The sequence below is a fragment of the Nomascus leucogenys genome, chromosome X (assembly GCF_006542625.1).
Source record: "Nomascus leucogenys isolate Asia chromosome X, Asia_NLE_v1, whole genome shotgun sequence".
Lineage (NCBI taxonomy): Eukaryota > Metazoa > Chordata > Mammalia > Primates > Hylobatidae > Nomascus > Nomascus leucogenys.
The window spans coordinates 16,660,610-16,674,922 of record NC_044406.1 but is presented as its reverse complement, the minus strand read 5'-3'; the positions used below and the strand labels follow the sequence as shown (position 1 = coordinate 16,674,922).

Sequence of the window (14,313 nt, the reverse complement as noted above, 5' to 3'; positions counted from 1 at the left end):
TTTCCCAGGCTTTTGATTGAGAACCTGGGAATTCCCTAGCTCCTTAGCCTTGAAAGTCTATGGGGAATTGTACTTCTCTCCTTCAGGGGTTTGCTGCTCAGCTCTTTAGCCTTCTTCCTCGTGTATTATCACAACTTCGCACCTGTGTTTAGGTGGCTTGTGTGTTTGCCACAAACACACAATAAAATAAAGACCCCCTGGTGGGTCTTTATTTCTTAAGCATCATGAGACTGTGAGAGATTTCAGCGTGCCTTTTAAGAGTTTTCAGCCTAACTCCCCAGCTTCCTGTATAGCTCCAGAACTTGGCAAATATCCCATGGGGGAAAACCAGCTATGAGTTTGAGTTTCTGATTTGTCACTCCAGCTGTGTGAAGCTGCTAAATCTTTTTTGATTTATTTTTGCCTAGGCATAGCCCTCTGCCTGTGTCAAGTTCTATTTTCACTGTAGTGCCAAGGATCAGCAGATTCCTACAGGGAAAAAATATGACGAAATCTTCAGTTTAGACTAGAATGGTTCTTCCCCCTCTGGACTTTGATTTTATTAGTTCCTATGATTGCTATACCTTGAGGATGTTTTTCTTACAATAACTTTATTGAGATATAATTCACATACCATAATTTCACCCTTTTAAAAGTATACAATTCAATATTTTTTAAGTGTATTCACAGATTTGTGCAGTCATCACCACTATCTTCATCACCCCCAAAAGAAATCCCATACCTATTAACTATCATCCCTCAATCTCTCTTCCCCCTCACCACTGGAAACCATTTATTGACTTTCTGTCTTTATAGGTTTTCCTATTCTAGACATTTCATATTAATAGAATCATATAATATGCAGCCTTTGTGTGTGGCTTCTTTCACTTAGCATAATGTGTTTTTTTGTTTATTTGTTTTGTTTTCTTGAGACGGAGTCTCGCTCTGTTGCCTAGGCTGGAGTGCAGTGGTGTGATCTTGGCTCGCTGCAACCTCTGCCTTCTGGGTTCAAGCGATTGTCCTGCCTCAGCCTCCTGAGTAGCTGGGACCTACAGGTGCACACCACCACACCCAGCTAATTTTTGTATTTTTAGCAGAGACGTGGTTTCACCATGTCATCCAGGATGGTCTCGAATTCCCGACCTCAAGTGATCTGCCCATCTTGGCCTCCCAAAATGCTGGGATTACAGGTGTGAGCCACTTTGCCCACCCTATGTTTTCAAGGTTCACCCATGTGGTAGCATGTATCAGTGCTTCATTCCTTTTTATGGCTGAATAATATTCTATTGTATGGCTATATTATGTTTATCCATTTATCAGTTGATGTACTTCTGGACTGTTTCCACTTTTTGGCTATTAGGGATGCTGCTGCAATGAACATTTGTATATAAGTTTTTGTGTGGATACATGTTCTCTCAGGTACAAACCTAGGAGTGGAATTGTTGGGTCATATGGTTAACTCTGTTTAACTTGATGAGGACCTGACAGGCTTTTCCAAAGAGGTTATACCATTTTACATTTCCATCAGCTGTGAATAAAGGTTTCAATTTCTCCTTTTAAACACTTGTTATTGTCCATCTTTTTCATTATACCCATTCTAGCAGGTGTGAAATGGTATCTCATTATGGTGTGATTTGCATTTTTCCAGTAGTTGATGATGAGCATCTTTTCTTGTGCTTTTTGGCCACTTGTATATCTTCACAGAAGTGTCTGTTCGAATCCTTTGTCCATTTTTAATTGGTTTCATTGTCTTTTTATTGTTGAGTCATAAGAATTCTTTGTATATTTTGGATACAAGTCCTATATGAGGTATATGCTTTGCATGTATTTTATCCCATTCTTTGGGGTTGTCTTTTCACTTCCTTTTTTTTTTTTTTTTTTTTTCCTGCGACAGAGTCTTGCTCTGTTACCCAGGCTGGAGTGCAGTGGTGTGATTTTGGCTCACCGCAACCTCTGCCACCAGTTTCAAGTAATCCTCCCACCTCAGCCTCCAGGGTGCCAGGACTACAGGTGTGTGCCCCCCACACTTGGCTAATTTTTGTATTTTTAGTAGAGATGAGGGAGCATGGTTTGGCTGTGTCCCCACCCAGATCTCATCTTGAATTATAGTTCCCATAATCCCCACATGTCATGGGAGGGACCCAGTAGGAGGTAATTGAATCATGGGGGCAGTTACCCTCATGCTGTTCTTGTGATAGTGAGTGAGTTCTCATGAGATCTGATGGTTTTAGAAGGGGCTTCCCCCCTTCGCTCTGCACTTCTGCTTGCTGCCATGTAAGACGTGCCTTTGCTCCTCCTTTGCCTTCTGCCATGATTGCGAGTCCTCCCCAGCCATGTGGATCTGTGAGTCTATTAAACCTCTTTTTCTTTATAAATTACCCAGTCCCCAGTATGTCTTTATTAGCAGCGTGAGAACGGACTAATACACTGGCCTTTTTTTTAGTTCTTTAGACAAGATTTTCATTTTTTAGTTCCTTGAATATATTTATAATAGTTGATTTAAAGTATTTGTCTAGGTCGGGTACAGTGGCTCACACCTGTAATCCCAGCACTTTGGGAGGCCGAGGCGGGTGGATCATGAGGTCAGGAGATCGAGACCATCCTGGCTAACACAGTGAAACCCCGTCACTACTAAAAATACAAAAAAAATTGCCAGGCATGGTGGCGGGCGCCTGTAGTCCCAGCTACTCGGGAGGCTGAGGCAGCAGAATGGTGCGAACCCGGGAGGCGGAGCTTGCAGTGAGCCGAGATCGCGCCACTGCACTCCAGCCTGGGTGACAGAGCGAGCCTCCGTCTCAAAAAAAAAAAAAAAAAATTAGCCAGGTGTGGTGGCATGTGCCTATAATCCCAGCTACTTGGGAGGCTGGGGCACAAGAATCATTTGAACCTGGGAGGCAGAGGTTGCAGTGAGTTGAGATCATGCCATTGTACTGCAGCATGGGCAACAGAGTGAGACTGTGTCCCAAAATAAAGTATTTGTCTAGTAAGTCCAATGTCTGGGCTTCCTTAGGGACAGTTTCTGTTGACTGATTTTTTTTTTCCTTTGTGTGGACCATATTGTTTCTTTGCATGTCTTATTTTTTTTGTTGTTGAAAACTGGACATTTAAAAATCATATAATGGCAACTCTGGAAATCAGATTGCCTTCTCCCTAGGGTTTGTTGTTGTTGCTGGTGCTGTTTAGTGACTTTTCCTCGACCAATTCTGTAAAGTCTGTATTTCTTTGTTAAGAGTGGCCACTGAAGTCTGCTTGGTTAGCTTAATGTGGTTAGCTAATGATTGGGTAGAAATTTCCTTAAATGCCTGGAACCAGTATATCTCCCAGCCTTGGACAAGGGATTTTCTGTGTGTGTTGCGACATAACTTCAGTGCTCCAAGAGGCAGCTTGTAAGTCGACCTTGTGCAGAGCCTCAAGGTCAGCCAGAGATGAAAGATTAGGGTGTTCTCCTGTCTTTCCTGATAGGGTGTTCTCATGTCTTTCCTGAGCATGCATGTATACATCTGTGCGCATGCATGTGAACCATCTAGATTCCCAGGAATATGTCTGTGTTTTTCAAAGTCTCCTAGGGGACATCTTATACCAAATTTTTCCTTTTAAGCTTTTTGGCCAGCCTGTTGTTAGCCCTGACTGGTAATATTGTCTCAGGCAGCTGCAAAGTTAAACAGTTGCCACCATTTTCCCCCGTCAGATGCCCTGGAGATGGGGTTGTTCACACAGAACAAGCTCTAATTTAGGTCAAAAAAAGACAAACCCTGAAAAGGAGCTTTTCAGTGAGCTTCTAGACTGGTCTAATAGTGATAGTTCTCTGGGCATGGGGCTTTTGGAGAGCTCCAAACCCATTGTGCCCCCTCCAGCGATTATTGCGTGGCTGTTTTTCACACCTGCTGTTGTTGTGAAGTGTTGGTTTTCAAGGCTACTGTGAAAATGGGGTGAGGGGGATTATATTAGGGCAAGTTAAAATGCCACAGAATTTGCTGTTTTTTTCTGAGATCCATCCATTTTTCTTAAACACTTTGGATTGTGGCAAGTCTTTAGTTTCCAGAGTTTTGAAAAAGATAGTTTTTATAGTTTTTGTCAGTGTTTTCATTGTTTTTATGAAGGAGTAGATTTTTGGAGGTCTTTCATCAGTCATCCTGGAAGTGTTTCTCTGATGATTTAAAAAATACTTTGTAAATTACCTGGCTTTTCCTAGTTATCTCTGTAGGAACACTTTCCTCCCTTAGCTTACTACAATACCCAGAAGCAGAAGTCGAGTCAATTTTATATTTGTTTCAGCTCCAGATAGTACACCATACCCAGCTTGATAAACTTTTCATAAAGCATGAGTACATTACAAATAAATGATACTTTTTCTAATCTTGCCGAGATTCCGAGGTAGATAAACATTTATAGAAAACTATATTTTAGAACTTGAATTTTCCATATTATTAAATGGGTATGAAAAGCCAATTATTTCTTTCCTTAGAATTTAATAGTCTTAATTGTAGAAATATGAGATATGTTTTGCCTGTTGGTTTTATAGTCCATTATTAAAAATAAAACTAAAGTGGTAAGAGCTCTACTGGACTCATTGGGATTCACTGAGTAACTAGATTGAGCTAAAGGTTGCTCATCATAAGATTTTGAGAAGCATGCCTGGCCCTCAGCCGAAATTTTGAACCTGATGAAGTTTGACTTTGATACTCATTGCAATCTTTCTTCTCTTTTGAGGTCTACTATCAGACTTTTTAGATTTCTCTTATACCTTATTTGTCCTTTTAGTTGGAAGTTAAATCAGGATATTTGTTGATACTTAGGGTATAACTGATAATTAAAGCTGTCTTTACTTTCAGGATCATGTTTTACAGAGTGGTCCTTTAGGTAGAAGTGCATTTGGTTGAATGATAAGTAAGCAGTAGACTTGTTTTAAGGGTAGCTCTAGGCCAGGATTGTTACTTAACAAAATGGATGTTCATTATATTATATCATTTAATTTCTCTAAAGTTTTAACTCCTCCGGCTCATGGGAACAATTTTCCCAGGCCATTTTAGACACATTTTAATGGGTTGCCTCACTGCCTTGTGAGATATTTAGAGAGGTCTGATAACCCCAGAATAAAGAAGCCTAGATATACTCCTTCTGGAAATGCTTTTAACTCTTGAATATTATTTCAGTGAAAATATAAAACAGGATGAAGTAGACACATGTTATTCATGAACATCAAATAATTGAGAAATTCTCAATGAAGGTATTGTAGGCAAATGATGTAGAAACAGAAGTGTTTCATGCTGATGATATGAAAATGCTTGAGTTTATTAGTTCGTTATAACAGATAACTGTTTTTTCTTTGAAAACAGCAAAAGGAAATGTAACAGAAAGGCAAAGCACCAAACGATCTCCTCAGCAAACTGTACCATATGTTGTTCCTCTCTCTCCTAAGCTCCCCAAAACAAAGGAGTATGCGTCTGAAGGTAAATAGCATTTACACCTCCCAGGATTGGGAAGAAATGTTTCTCTGCTACCACTTGTGTATACTCTTGGGGTGGTAGTATTGGAGGTAGGGAGGTAAATTTGCCCAAATAAGTTTGGCAGTTAGGCTACTACTTGGACAGCTTTGTTGAACCCTTCATTCCCTTCAGAAGTGCACGGCTGTCATTTCTCCATAGATTAAAAAAAATTGTAATAACCTTTTTCCTTCACTTTTGTATTGCTAAAAACTGGCAGAAAGAATAGAAAAACCTACTGCCTTTCTCCAGAGAATGTGTTAACTGCTCAAGTAGTAAACAAATGTTAGAAACTAACTGTATGATCATATTATAACAAATAGTAATGAAGAACTGCATTTCTAAAAACAAATGCATTAGTGAGGTGTTTATAGTCTTGGTGGCAAGACTGGCAAATGATAGTAAGTTACTACGAAAAATATAGGTGATATGGAATCACTTTGGACTGTAGGACAATGTCCATTAATATAAATGCCAAGGAAGGCCAAGTCGGGTGGATCATCTGAGGTCAGGAGTTCGAGACCAGCCTGGCCAACATAATGAAACCCTGTCTCTGCTAAAAAAACCCCAAAAGATTAGCCGGGCGTGGTGGCAGGTCCCTGTACTCCCAGCTACTCGGGTGGCTGAGGTAGGAGAATCGCTTGAACCCAGGAGGTGGAGGTTGCAGTGAACCAAGATTGCGCCACTGCACTCCAGCCTGGGCAACAAGAGCAAAACTTTGTCTCAATCAATCAGTGCATGCATCCATACCAAGGAGGGGATAGCCATGAACTTTGTGTTAGAGCATTGTGGTTCAGTATAGCACAAGTTAAGTGAACTGTTGCTAGGGATGAGATTTTTTACCTTTTGGTAGTATTTGAATTGTAAGTCTATTGAAGATAGCCTCCTTTGTCTTTTTCCCTGTAGAAGAACCATTGTTTGCTGGGGGAAGTGCCATTCCCAAAGAGGAAAATCTTTCAGAAGATTCTAAGAGCTCATCACTAAATTCAGGAAATTATTTGAATCCTGCCTGTAGAAATCCTATGTATATTCATACTTCAGTCTCCCAGGATTTTTCTCAAAGTGTGCCAGGCACCACAAGTTCACCACTAGTTGGGGACATACCCCCCAAGAGCAGTCTCCATGAAGTTATATTCCAAATGCAGAAGAAAAGTGAAGGTATGTTCAAAAATAGTGACTCTCAATGTGTTTGTCTTTTGCCTTGAGATTTTCACACCTAACAGCATCCCCTGAGAGTATCACATTGGAGAAAGTGCTCAAATTTGGGAGGCTGAGTCCTCCCTTTCACATCACTGTCAGGTCAGACCATTATGGATCCTCCAATCCTCTTGACAGCACAGAACTGTCCCTAGGGATCTGGATCACCAACCATGTCTCTGATAGAGACTTCTCAGATTAGTAGTGCTTGAGCAGTTGTAATTTATCATTTCCTTGGGTACCGTCTGGACTCACAAACCTCTCATGACTCTGAGGCCTGGAAAGACAGTCCCTCTCCTTTCTGTTGTACACTTTTCTGAGTCTCTTTTGAGGCCTTCCTGGCCTCAGCCTGTGTTGACTCCTGGATTCGGGCTGGCATCTTGTTACCACAGCCACATCGTTTCCTCACTCTCCACATCCTTCCTCAGACCCACCAGGAAGACATGACATGTATAAATAGGGCAACATCCTGTTGCCATTTAGAAAGAGCCAAAACAGGCCAGGCGCAGGGTGGCTCACACCTGTAATCCCAGCACTTTGGGAGGCCGAGGCAGGCAGATCACCTGAGGTCGGGAGTTCGAGACCAGCCTGACCAACATGGAGAAACCCTGTCTCTACTAAAAATACAAAATTAGCTGGACATGGTGATGCATGCCTGTAATCCCAGCTACTCAGGAGCCCAAGGCAGGAGAATCGCTTGAACCCAGGAGGCAGAGGTTGCAGTGAGCCGAGATCGCGCCATTGCATTCCAGCCTAGGCAACAAGAGTGAAACTCCATCTCAAAAAGAAAGAAGAAAGAAAGAAAGGGGCCAAAACAGCCTTCCATGTGCAAAGAGGGCTAATACCCTGTACCTTTGAAGGATTAAGGGTGCAGGAGAGTGAGGGTGGGAATAAGTGTTTTGTCCTTTTTCTCCAGGTAGGCATGCAGGCAAGGTTGAGGAGTGAAGGAAGTGGGAACCCTTGCCTTTGATCATGGGTGTTATCTATGGGCAACCACACTGTGCACACACCATGACACATTTAATGTTGTCAGCCCCATCCTCTCTGGAGATTGTCCCTGCTTTTAGAGTGACATAGCTTGCAGAGTCTAACAATAGATGCTTATTCCATAATGGCTAGTATACCTTGCATTTTAAAGTATTTTCACAAAGTATGACCTTTTGGCGATAGGCTTTCTCAGTATAAGGTTACTTCCAATGGTGAATATCTTACTTCGAAATGTATGTCAAACACTAAGGTAGCCGGTATTGGGGCTTCAGACGGCTAGCTTCTGGTCTTCTTAGCAATGTAGAGACTAATAGTAATAACATTGCTTTCTAGTAATTTACTTACTGGTAATAGAAATAATCATCATCTTCATCACTATCTGATGTATGCCAGGCATATAATATTTCATATGGCCTCCTACATTATATTGTTACAACAATTCCTTGAAATGTAGGTGCTGGTAAGCATTTTCAGGTAGGAAATTTGAAGTCATTTGGCTAAGGTTCCTCAGCTAGAGAGTGGCTGGGCCAGTCCTTGAGCTCAAACACTCTGACTCCAGGGTTGTACTCTTAACTTCTGTACTGCTTGCACCTCCCAAGAATAGATATGCATTTCCATTAGAAACTGTCTAGAGGTGTCATTACTATTATTTTTAAGGCATTTGAACTGTTACCTAGAGCTGATTCCACTCCTGACAGCCAGTGATGCTGACACAATTTCCTGTCCTGCCTTGTCCCATTATTTGAATGAAAAATATTGCTGATCTTTATTATAGGAAAGAAATCCAATGATGTCGGGGGGAATCAGATCACTTTCATACTTTCATTATATTTATTCTAGAAATATTTATTGATATGCCAGTGTATATAAGACAGAGCCGTTCAGGAGAAAAGCATGACTGGACTTTGATTATTTTTCACATGATTAGTTTGTTTCATGTAATTATTTGAATTACAGTAATGTAATGCTTGCAAACTTCTCTGTTTTGAAGATGTAGGCCCAATTAAATTATATTTTCATAATACACTAAAATAGAAAATCTTATGGTTTTATTTTTACTATAAAATTTTATACCCCAAATCATATCTTTTTACATATAGTTTATCTGCAGTAAACTGTAAAACTAGTTACATGTTATTCAAAATATAAATGTACCAGATTATGATGACAGAAACCAGAAATTCCACAAAAATGTACGTTAAATTAGAGATATGATTAGCTTTGCCAATGATTTTTTTCATGTTATGTTGTGTCTTTGTTAAGTTAAAGGAGATGGTGTTTCTGTCTAAATTGTCAGAATGCCTTAGGCACAGCATGGTCTACACCATCATCATTTTTACTTGGGTTGATACAGCCTAGCAGAATTTCTCTGTAGATATGACCAACATTTTTTTCTCTGAGTGGAGGGAAGAATATATTCTGGTATAGAGTTTTTATTTCCCATCATCGTTGTGATGTTGGAAAGAAATAAAATTCAGAGCTACACACAAAAAATTAACCACTGTAAGTTCTTTTATCTTCTGTTTTTCTTTATCCTTCCCCTAGGTAAATATACTTAAAATGCTTCTAAAATGGCCACAGCCCAGAGGATAGGAAAGAAAGGGTACTCCTTTGGCTAATTCACACACAAAAAAACATCAAATTTGTGTTGACGGTCCTTGGTTAGAGAAACAAATCTTCCTAGCTAAGTACAAAATTCACTTCAGTTATCCACACTAACTTTAGGGAGTTAAGGGCTCTGGTTGAGTAGATGAATACTTGTCAGGACACAGATTTCATCACAACTTAGTAAAGAGCACAACAGCTAAGACCATTTGAGGTATGAGCACTTAAATTGTTTCATGTCTCAGTTATGTATTTTTTTAATGTATAAACCTTCAACCAAAATATCTATTACTATGCAATTAAATATGATAAAGGAATTAAATTAAATGTTAAAGTTATTTCTGACCTAGCTTAGCAGAAAATAATCTTGTCTTCTTCAAAATTCAGATAAGCATTTAAGCCGTGAGAGACAGGAATCTAAAGAGTAAAGTGATGCTAAAAATATTCTTATTGGATACATCGGAGAGATTTGGCAAAAGGACTAATTTGTTTATCAAAAATAATGGGATTATTGAAATTCTTTGATTAAAGTGAACGCATTTAAGCAATTAGAAAACTAAATTTAGCCAGGTGTGGTGGCTCAGGCCTGTAATTCCAGCACTCTGGGGGCCTGAAGTGGGCAGATTGCTTGAGTCCAGGAGTTTGAGACCAGCCTGGGCAACACGGATAAATCCTGTCTCTACAAAAAATATAAAGATTAGCTGGGAGTGGTGGCATGTGTCTGTAGTCCCAGCTACTTGGGAGGATCACTTGAGCCCGGGAGGTCAACGCTGCAGTGAGCCATCATTGTGCCACTGCACTCCAGCCTGGGTAACAGGGTGAGACCCTGTCTCAAAAAAACCAAAACAACAACAACAACAACACAAAACAAAAACTAACTGTAAATTTGGGGAATTTCCATCGGATTTAGCTAGTAAAATATACCTAGTCTAGACAGATAGAGAGAGATTGAAATTCCTTGAAAGACTTAAAGTAAGAGAGCAGTCATAGGTTAGATTAGATTAACCTAATTTTACCCGAGTAACAGATCTTTTGCTATATTTGTCTGTGGCCAAAGAGGCTTGGATTGCTTAGTCTGTTTTGTGATCTTTGAAGCTTTAAGGTAACGTCTGAACCTGCTTTTGTTGTTTGGGGGAGGTCAGATGGGATGCTCTTATGTAGCCGTCCTCACATCATTTTTGTATAAGCTTTCACAGTTGGAGTCTTGAGACCTTGTTGGGGAACTTAACAAAAGGTTCCAGGAATGAGACCATTATTCCCTACCTAACATCTCTTCTTTCAGGATAATGATCAGGTCAAGTATGATTTGTCTTTTTTCCCCCCCATTGAAGCTCCAAGTTATATAGCTGTACCTGATCCCAGTGTCCTGAAACAAGGCTTCTCTAAGGACCCTTCAACCTGGTCTGTGGATGAAGTGATACAGTTTATGAAACATACAGATCCTCAGATATCAGGCCCCCTCGCCGACCTCTTCAGGCAACATGTAATGTATCTTTTGATCCGGTTTTCCTGCCGTAATGCCTTTGAATGACCTCTGTGCAGGCCCTTCATTTGGATGCTGGTGTGGATGGTGGGGGAACCCTATCAACTGATTTTTCCATATGTGAGAGAGGTTATTTTTCCCAAGGTTAGTTCCTTAAATGGTAGATTAATGGTCTGTTCTTTGAGTATCCAGGTGCCTAAAATACAAACTGCTTCAACTTCTCAAGATACGATGATTCAGCATTGCAACTCTCAGGTGTACCTCCCCTTTGTAATGACAGATACAAGGATCCTCCCCGACCTGCTCCCAGCTCAGTGCCAGGACCATGAGTAGGAGGGGTTGACCACAAGCTATTACAGGGTGGCCTTCCTCCAGTGAATCCAGCAACTTTATAAGATTAAGTACATCCTTTTAAACAGGAACTCACAAATACCAAATAATATGCTTCCATGACATAAATTGGTTAAGGTAATAAAGAATTTTAGGAGGATGCCTTGTGACTATTAAGTAATATTTTCAGTGTTTTCTAACAAATCAAATGAGTGATCTATTAGCTGAGGTACCCTTTTCACTATTGCAAGAAAATCAGTAGTTTTAGCATCTAACCAGCTTCAGACAACTAACTGATTAGCCTTCAACAAAATGACAACACTGTATAGCACATTTACAGTTTGCGTTGATATTGACATATTCCTGGCCCTTCTCAGAAAGTTATTGATCATCTGAAATTCATTTCTACCATTCATAATTTTTGACCTTTTGTCATAGATATATTTGGTATTTTATTTAACACACAGTATTTAAAGTCAGATTGTTTGATACTTGGGACATTTTTTGAAGATACAAGGTTAAATTTTCTTTTTCTTAAAATTTGAACTGAATTCATAAATTATCAAATGATGCTTCACTGTATAAATTATATTTTTAATAGTTTTCAGGAAATAAAGCATATTCAGAGAATATATATCCGGAGTATACAGCTGCTCTATTTTACGTGTTCTTATGTATAAATAACTTGATATGAAAGCATTATTAATGATTATGATTTCCTTCTCTCTGTAGGAAATTGATGGGAAGGCTCTGTTCCTACTCAAGAGTGATGTGATGATGAAGTATATGGGGCTGAAGCTGGGACCAGCATTAAAGCTGTGTTACTACATTGAAAAACTTAAAGAAGGAAAATACAATTGAAAAAAAATGTGTAAGTTTAGACTGGACATAATTCTCAGGTGTACTGTTAACATTTTAATTTAAAAGTATTTCTCTTAGCAGTTTTTGTTTTGTAGACAGTTCCTATAAAAATATTTTATCAGAATTGCAGAACTGTATTAACAGTTCAGTCAACTTTTTTTTTTTTCCTGGAGTCACCAACCAGCTTCGGGAGGCACAGCCACCACTCCCCGAGTCTACTTCTCTAAAAAGCATTTAACATGTTAGTATTGGCATATTCAAATTGGCAGTTCTTTATGTCTTTTTAAATTTTCATTGTACAGTTTACAAATATACTTAATGTAGTTAACACAGAAAAACCTTTGATTTTGGTTAACCTTTATATCTAGAACCAAAACAGCTAAATCCCAAAGGGGAAAATATCAGGGATTGACAACTTCTATAATTAAATCCATGAGAATTTTTCCTCACCAGAGAATTTAAAGGTGCACCTGTAGATATCATCTTTTCTCAAATATTTTGTGTGATTCTCTGTGGTGTTCCGTTCATGTTCTATCAGTATATCTAGAAAGGGAATAGCCATATAAATTATTTTCCTTTTATTATTTCTCTGTATGTTGTATTTGATCATATTTAAAGGAAAAAAGCAAGCTTATAAGCTTTCATAAAGTGTTCTTACCAGTTTTTGATAAAAATTTTTAAATTATAGAATTGTCATTTTATGCAGGAGATATTTATACTACGAGGGTTGTTTGGATGGAGTCGGATTAAATTTTTTCAGTGAAATACCTATTATTTTAAAACTTTCCATATTTTCACTAAGCTTGGACATTTAACCAGGCATTCTTTTCTTACATCTCTATATGAAGATACCTGTGTCCCAAATTTTTGAAGATATATATTGTATGTGTTTATTCCTCATATGGTACTTTACCATATTTATATATTGTTTTATACCTGTAGGTTTACACACAAGTAAATCTTTTTTTTCTTGAATTTAATCTGGCACTTTGCACTGCCACAGAGGTAATGATAAACTGTGTATATAGTTAGATGTTTTGATTTCGTAAAAAATATACGTCCATCGTTTGCTATCACCAGTACCTCTCAGCTTACTCTTCAGGGGATATGAAACAATCTGTAGATTGGTTTCCATACAGGGAAGTTCTCTGTCCTATGCAATGTTTCTAATTAATTTGCTTAGTTCTGAGCCATTTATTCTGCTACACTTTGAAAGATATATTAGTTCTGACTTATTGTTTGGGGCTTTATTTTATTTTTATTTTTTTGAGATGGAGTTTCACTCTTGTTGCCCAGGCTGGAGTGCGATAGCTCGATCTTGGCTCACTGCAACCTCGCCTCCCTGGTTCAAGCAATTCTCCTGCCTCAGCGATTACAGGCATGCACCACCATGCCCAGCTAATTTTGTAGAGATGGGGTTTCTCCATGTTGGTCAGGCTGGTCTCAAACTCCCGACCTCAGGTGATCCACCCATCTCGGCCTTGCAAAATGCTGGGATTACAGGCGTGAGCCACCATGCCCAGCCATGTTTGGGGCTTTATTTTATAAGTTAGAACTTTGAAGAGGAAATGGTGCTATATGTTTATTGTTACTACTTTGTGTAACTTTGATGTAATGTTTATAAGCTATGAGAATCAGTTATAAAAGTATTAGCCATTTGTTGTAAATGCCAATAAAATATTCACCAGGGGCAAGAATGTACATTTTCTTTTTAGAAAACCAAATGTACTTTAGACATGAATGCAACTATTTAAAGAATAGCTTCATTTATGTTATTCCTTATATGTCATAAGATTCTTACTTAAACTTGGTCTTCTTTCAAGTTGTTTGTATGAAGATGCTGTACCCACTTGAACAGTCCTCAGGTGTTTACATAAATACTATGTTTTACAGTTTTCATATTTTAAAATATTAATAAAGTTAATCACAATTCATTCAAAGCCTCAGATGTGATTTTATTTATCATTAACTGCATTACATTAAAATGTGTATTTGTTGGAACTGAAACAGAGCCACTCTAGTAAGCTTGTGGCTTTCCATGTCCAAATACTTGAGTTTTAAAACCTGCCCAGATTCTGCTGCTAAACAGATGCCTAACAGCCAAGGGTTGATTTCTTACAGGGGTCTTCAATGAGACCCCAGGGGGGCTGTAAGAAGTTCAGTCGATGAGCTGTATCTGTACTCAGAGCCTTTGTTATTTATGATATCATCAGTGATGCGAGAGTGCTAGAAAATGCCCATGCCCCGAGATATCTCATCCCATCTGAGCCTGTACGCCTGGCTGGCAACTCCGGCTGCTCTTTTACCACTGGGGGCCAGAGGCCGCCTCCTGGATGCACCTCCTCTTGGCCCTCTGCCTTCAGACGGCCCAGCTGCCCCGGCGGGATG

The 14,313-nt window shown here is 39.2% G+C and overlaps 1 protein-coding gene across 3 annotated transcripts in view; it reads left to right on the top strand.

Annotated features, from left to right (window-relative positions):
- Nucleotides 1–13,859, top strand: part of SCML2 (Scm polycomb group protein like 2) — a 116,874-nt gene extending 103,015 nt beyond the window's left edge. The window contains exons 12-16 of one of the 3 annotated variants that reach the window (XM_030807412.1): nucleotides 5,316–5,429; nucleotides 6,369–6,620; nucleotides 10,583–10,734; nucleotides 11,797–12,166; nucleotides 13,222–13,859. In XM_030807412.1, the coding sequence (XP_030663272.1) occupies nucleotides 5,316–5,429; nucleotides 6,369–6,620; nucleotides 10,583–10,734; nucleotides 11,797–11,925 (647 nt within the window). In that variant the 3' untranslated portion in view covers nucleotides 11,926–12,166; nucleotides 13,222–13,859. Of the gene's footprint in view, nucleotides 1–5,315; nucleotides 5,430–6,368; nucleotides 6,621–10,582; nucleotides 10,735–11,796 lie in introns of all 3 variants that reach the window. The other 2 variants (XM_030807414.1, XM_030807413.1) reach the window with 2 other exon arrangements.
- Nucleotides 13,860–14,313: the final 454 nt, after the last annotated feature.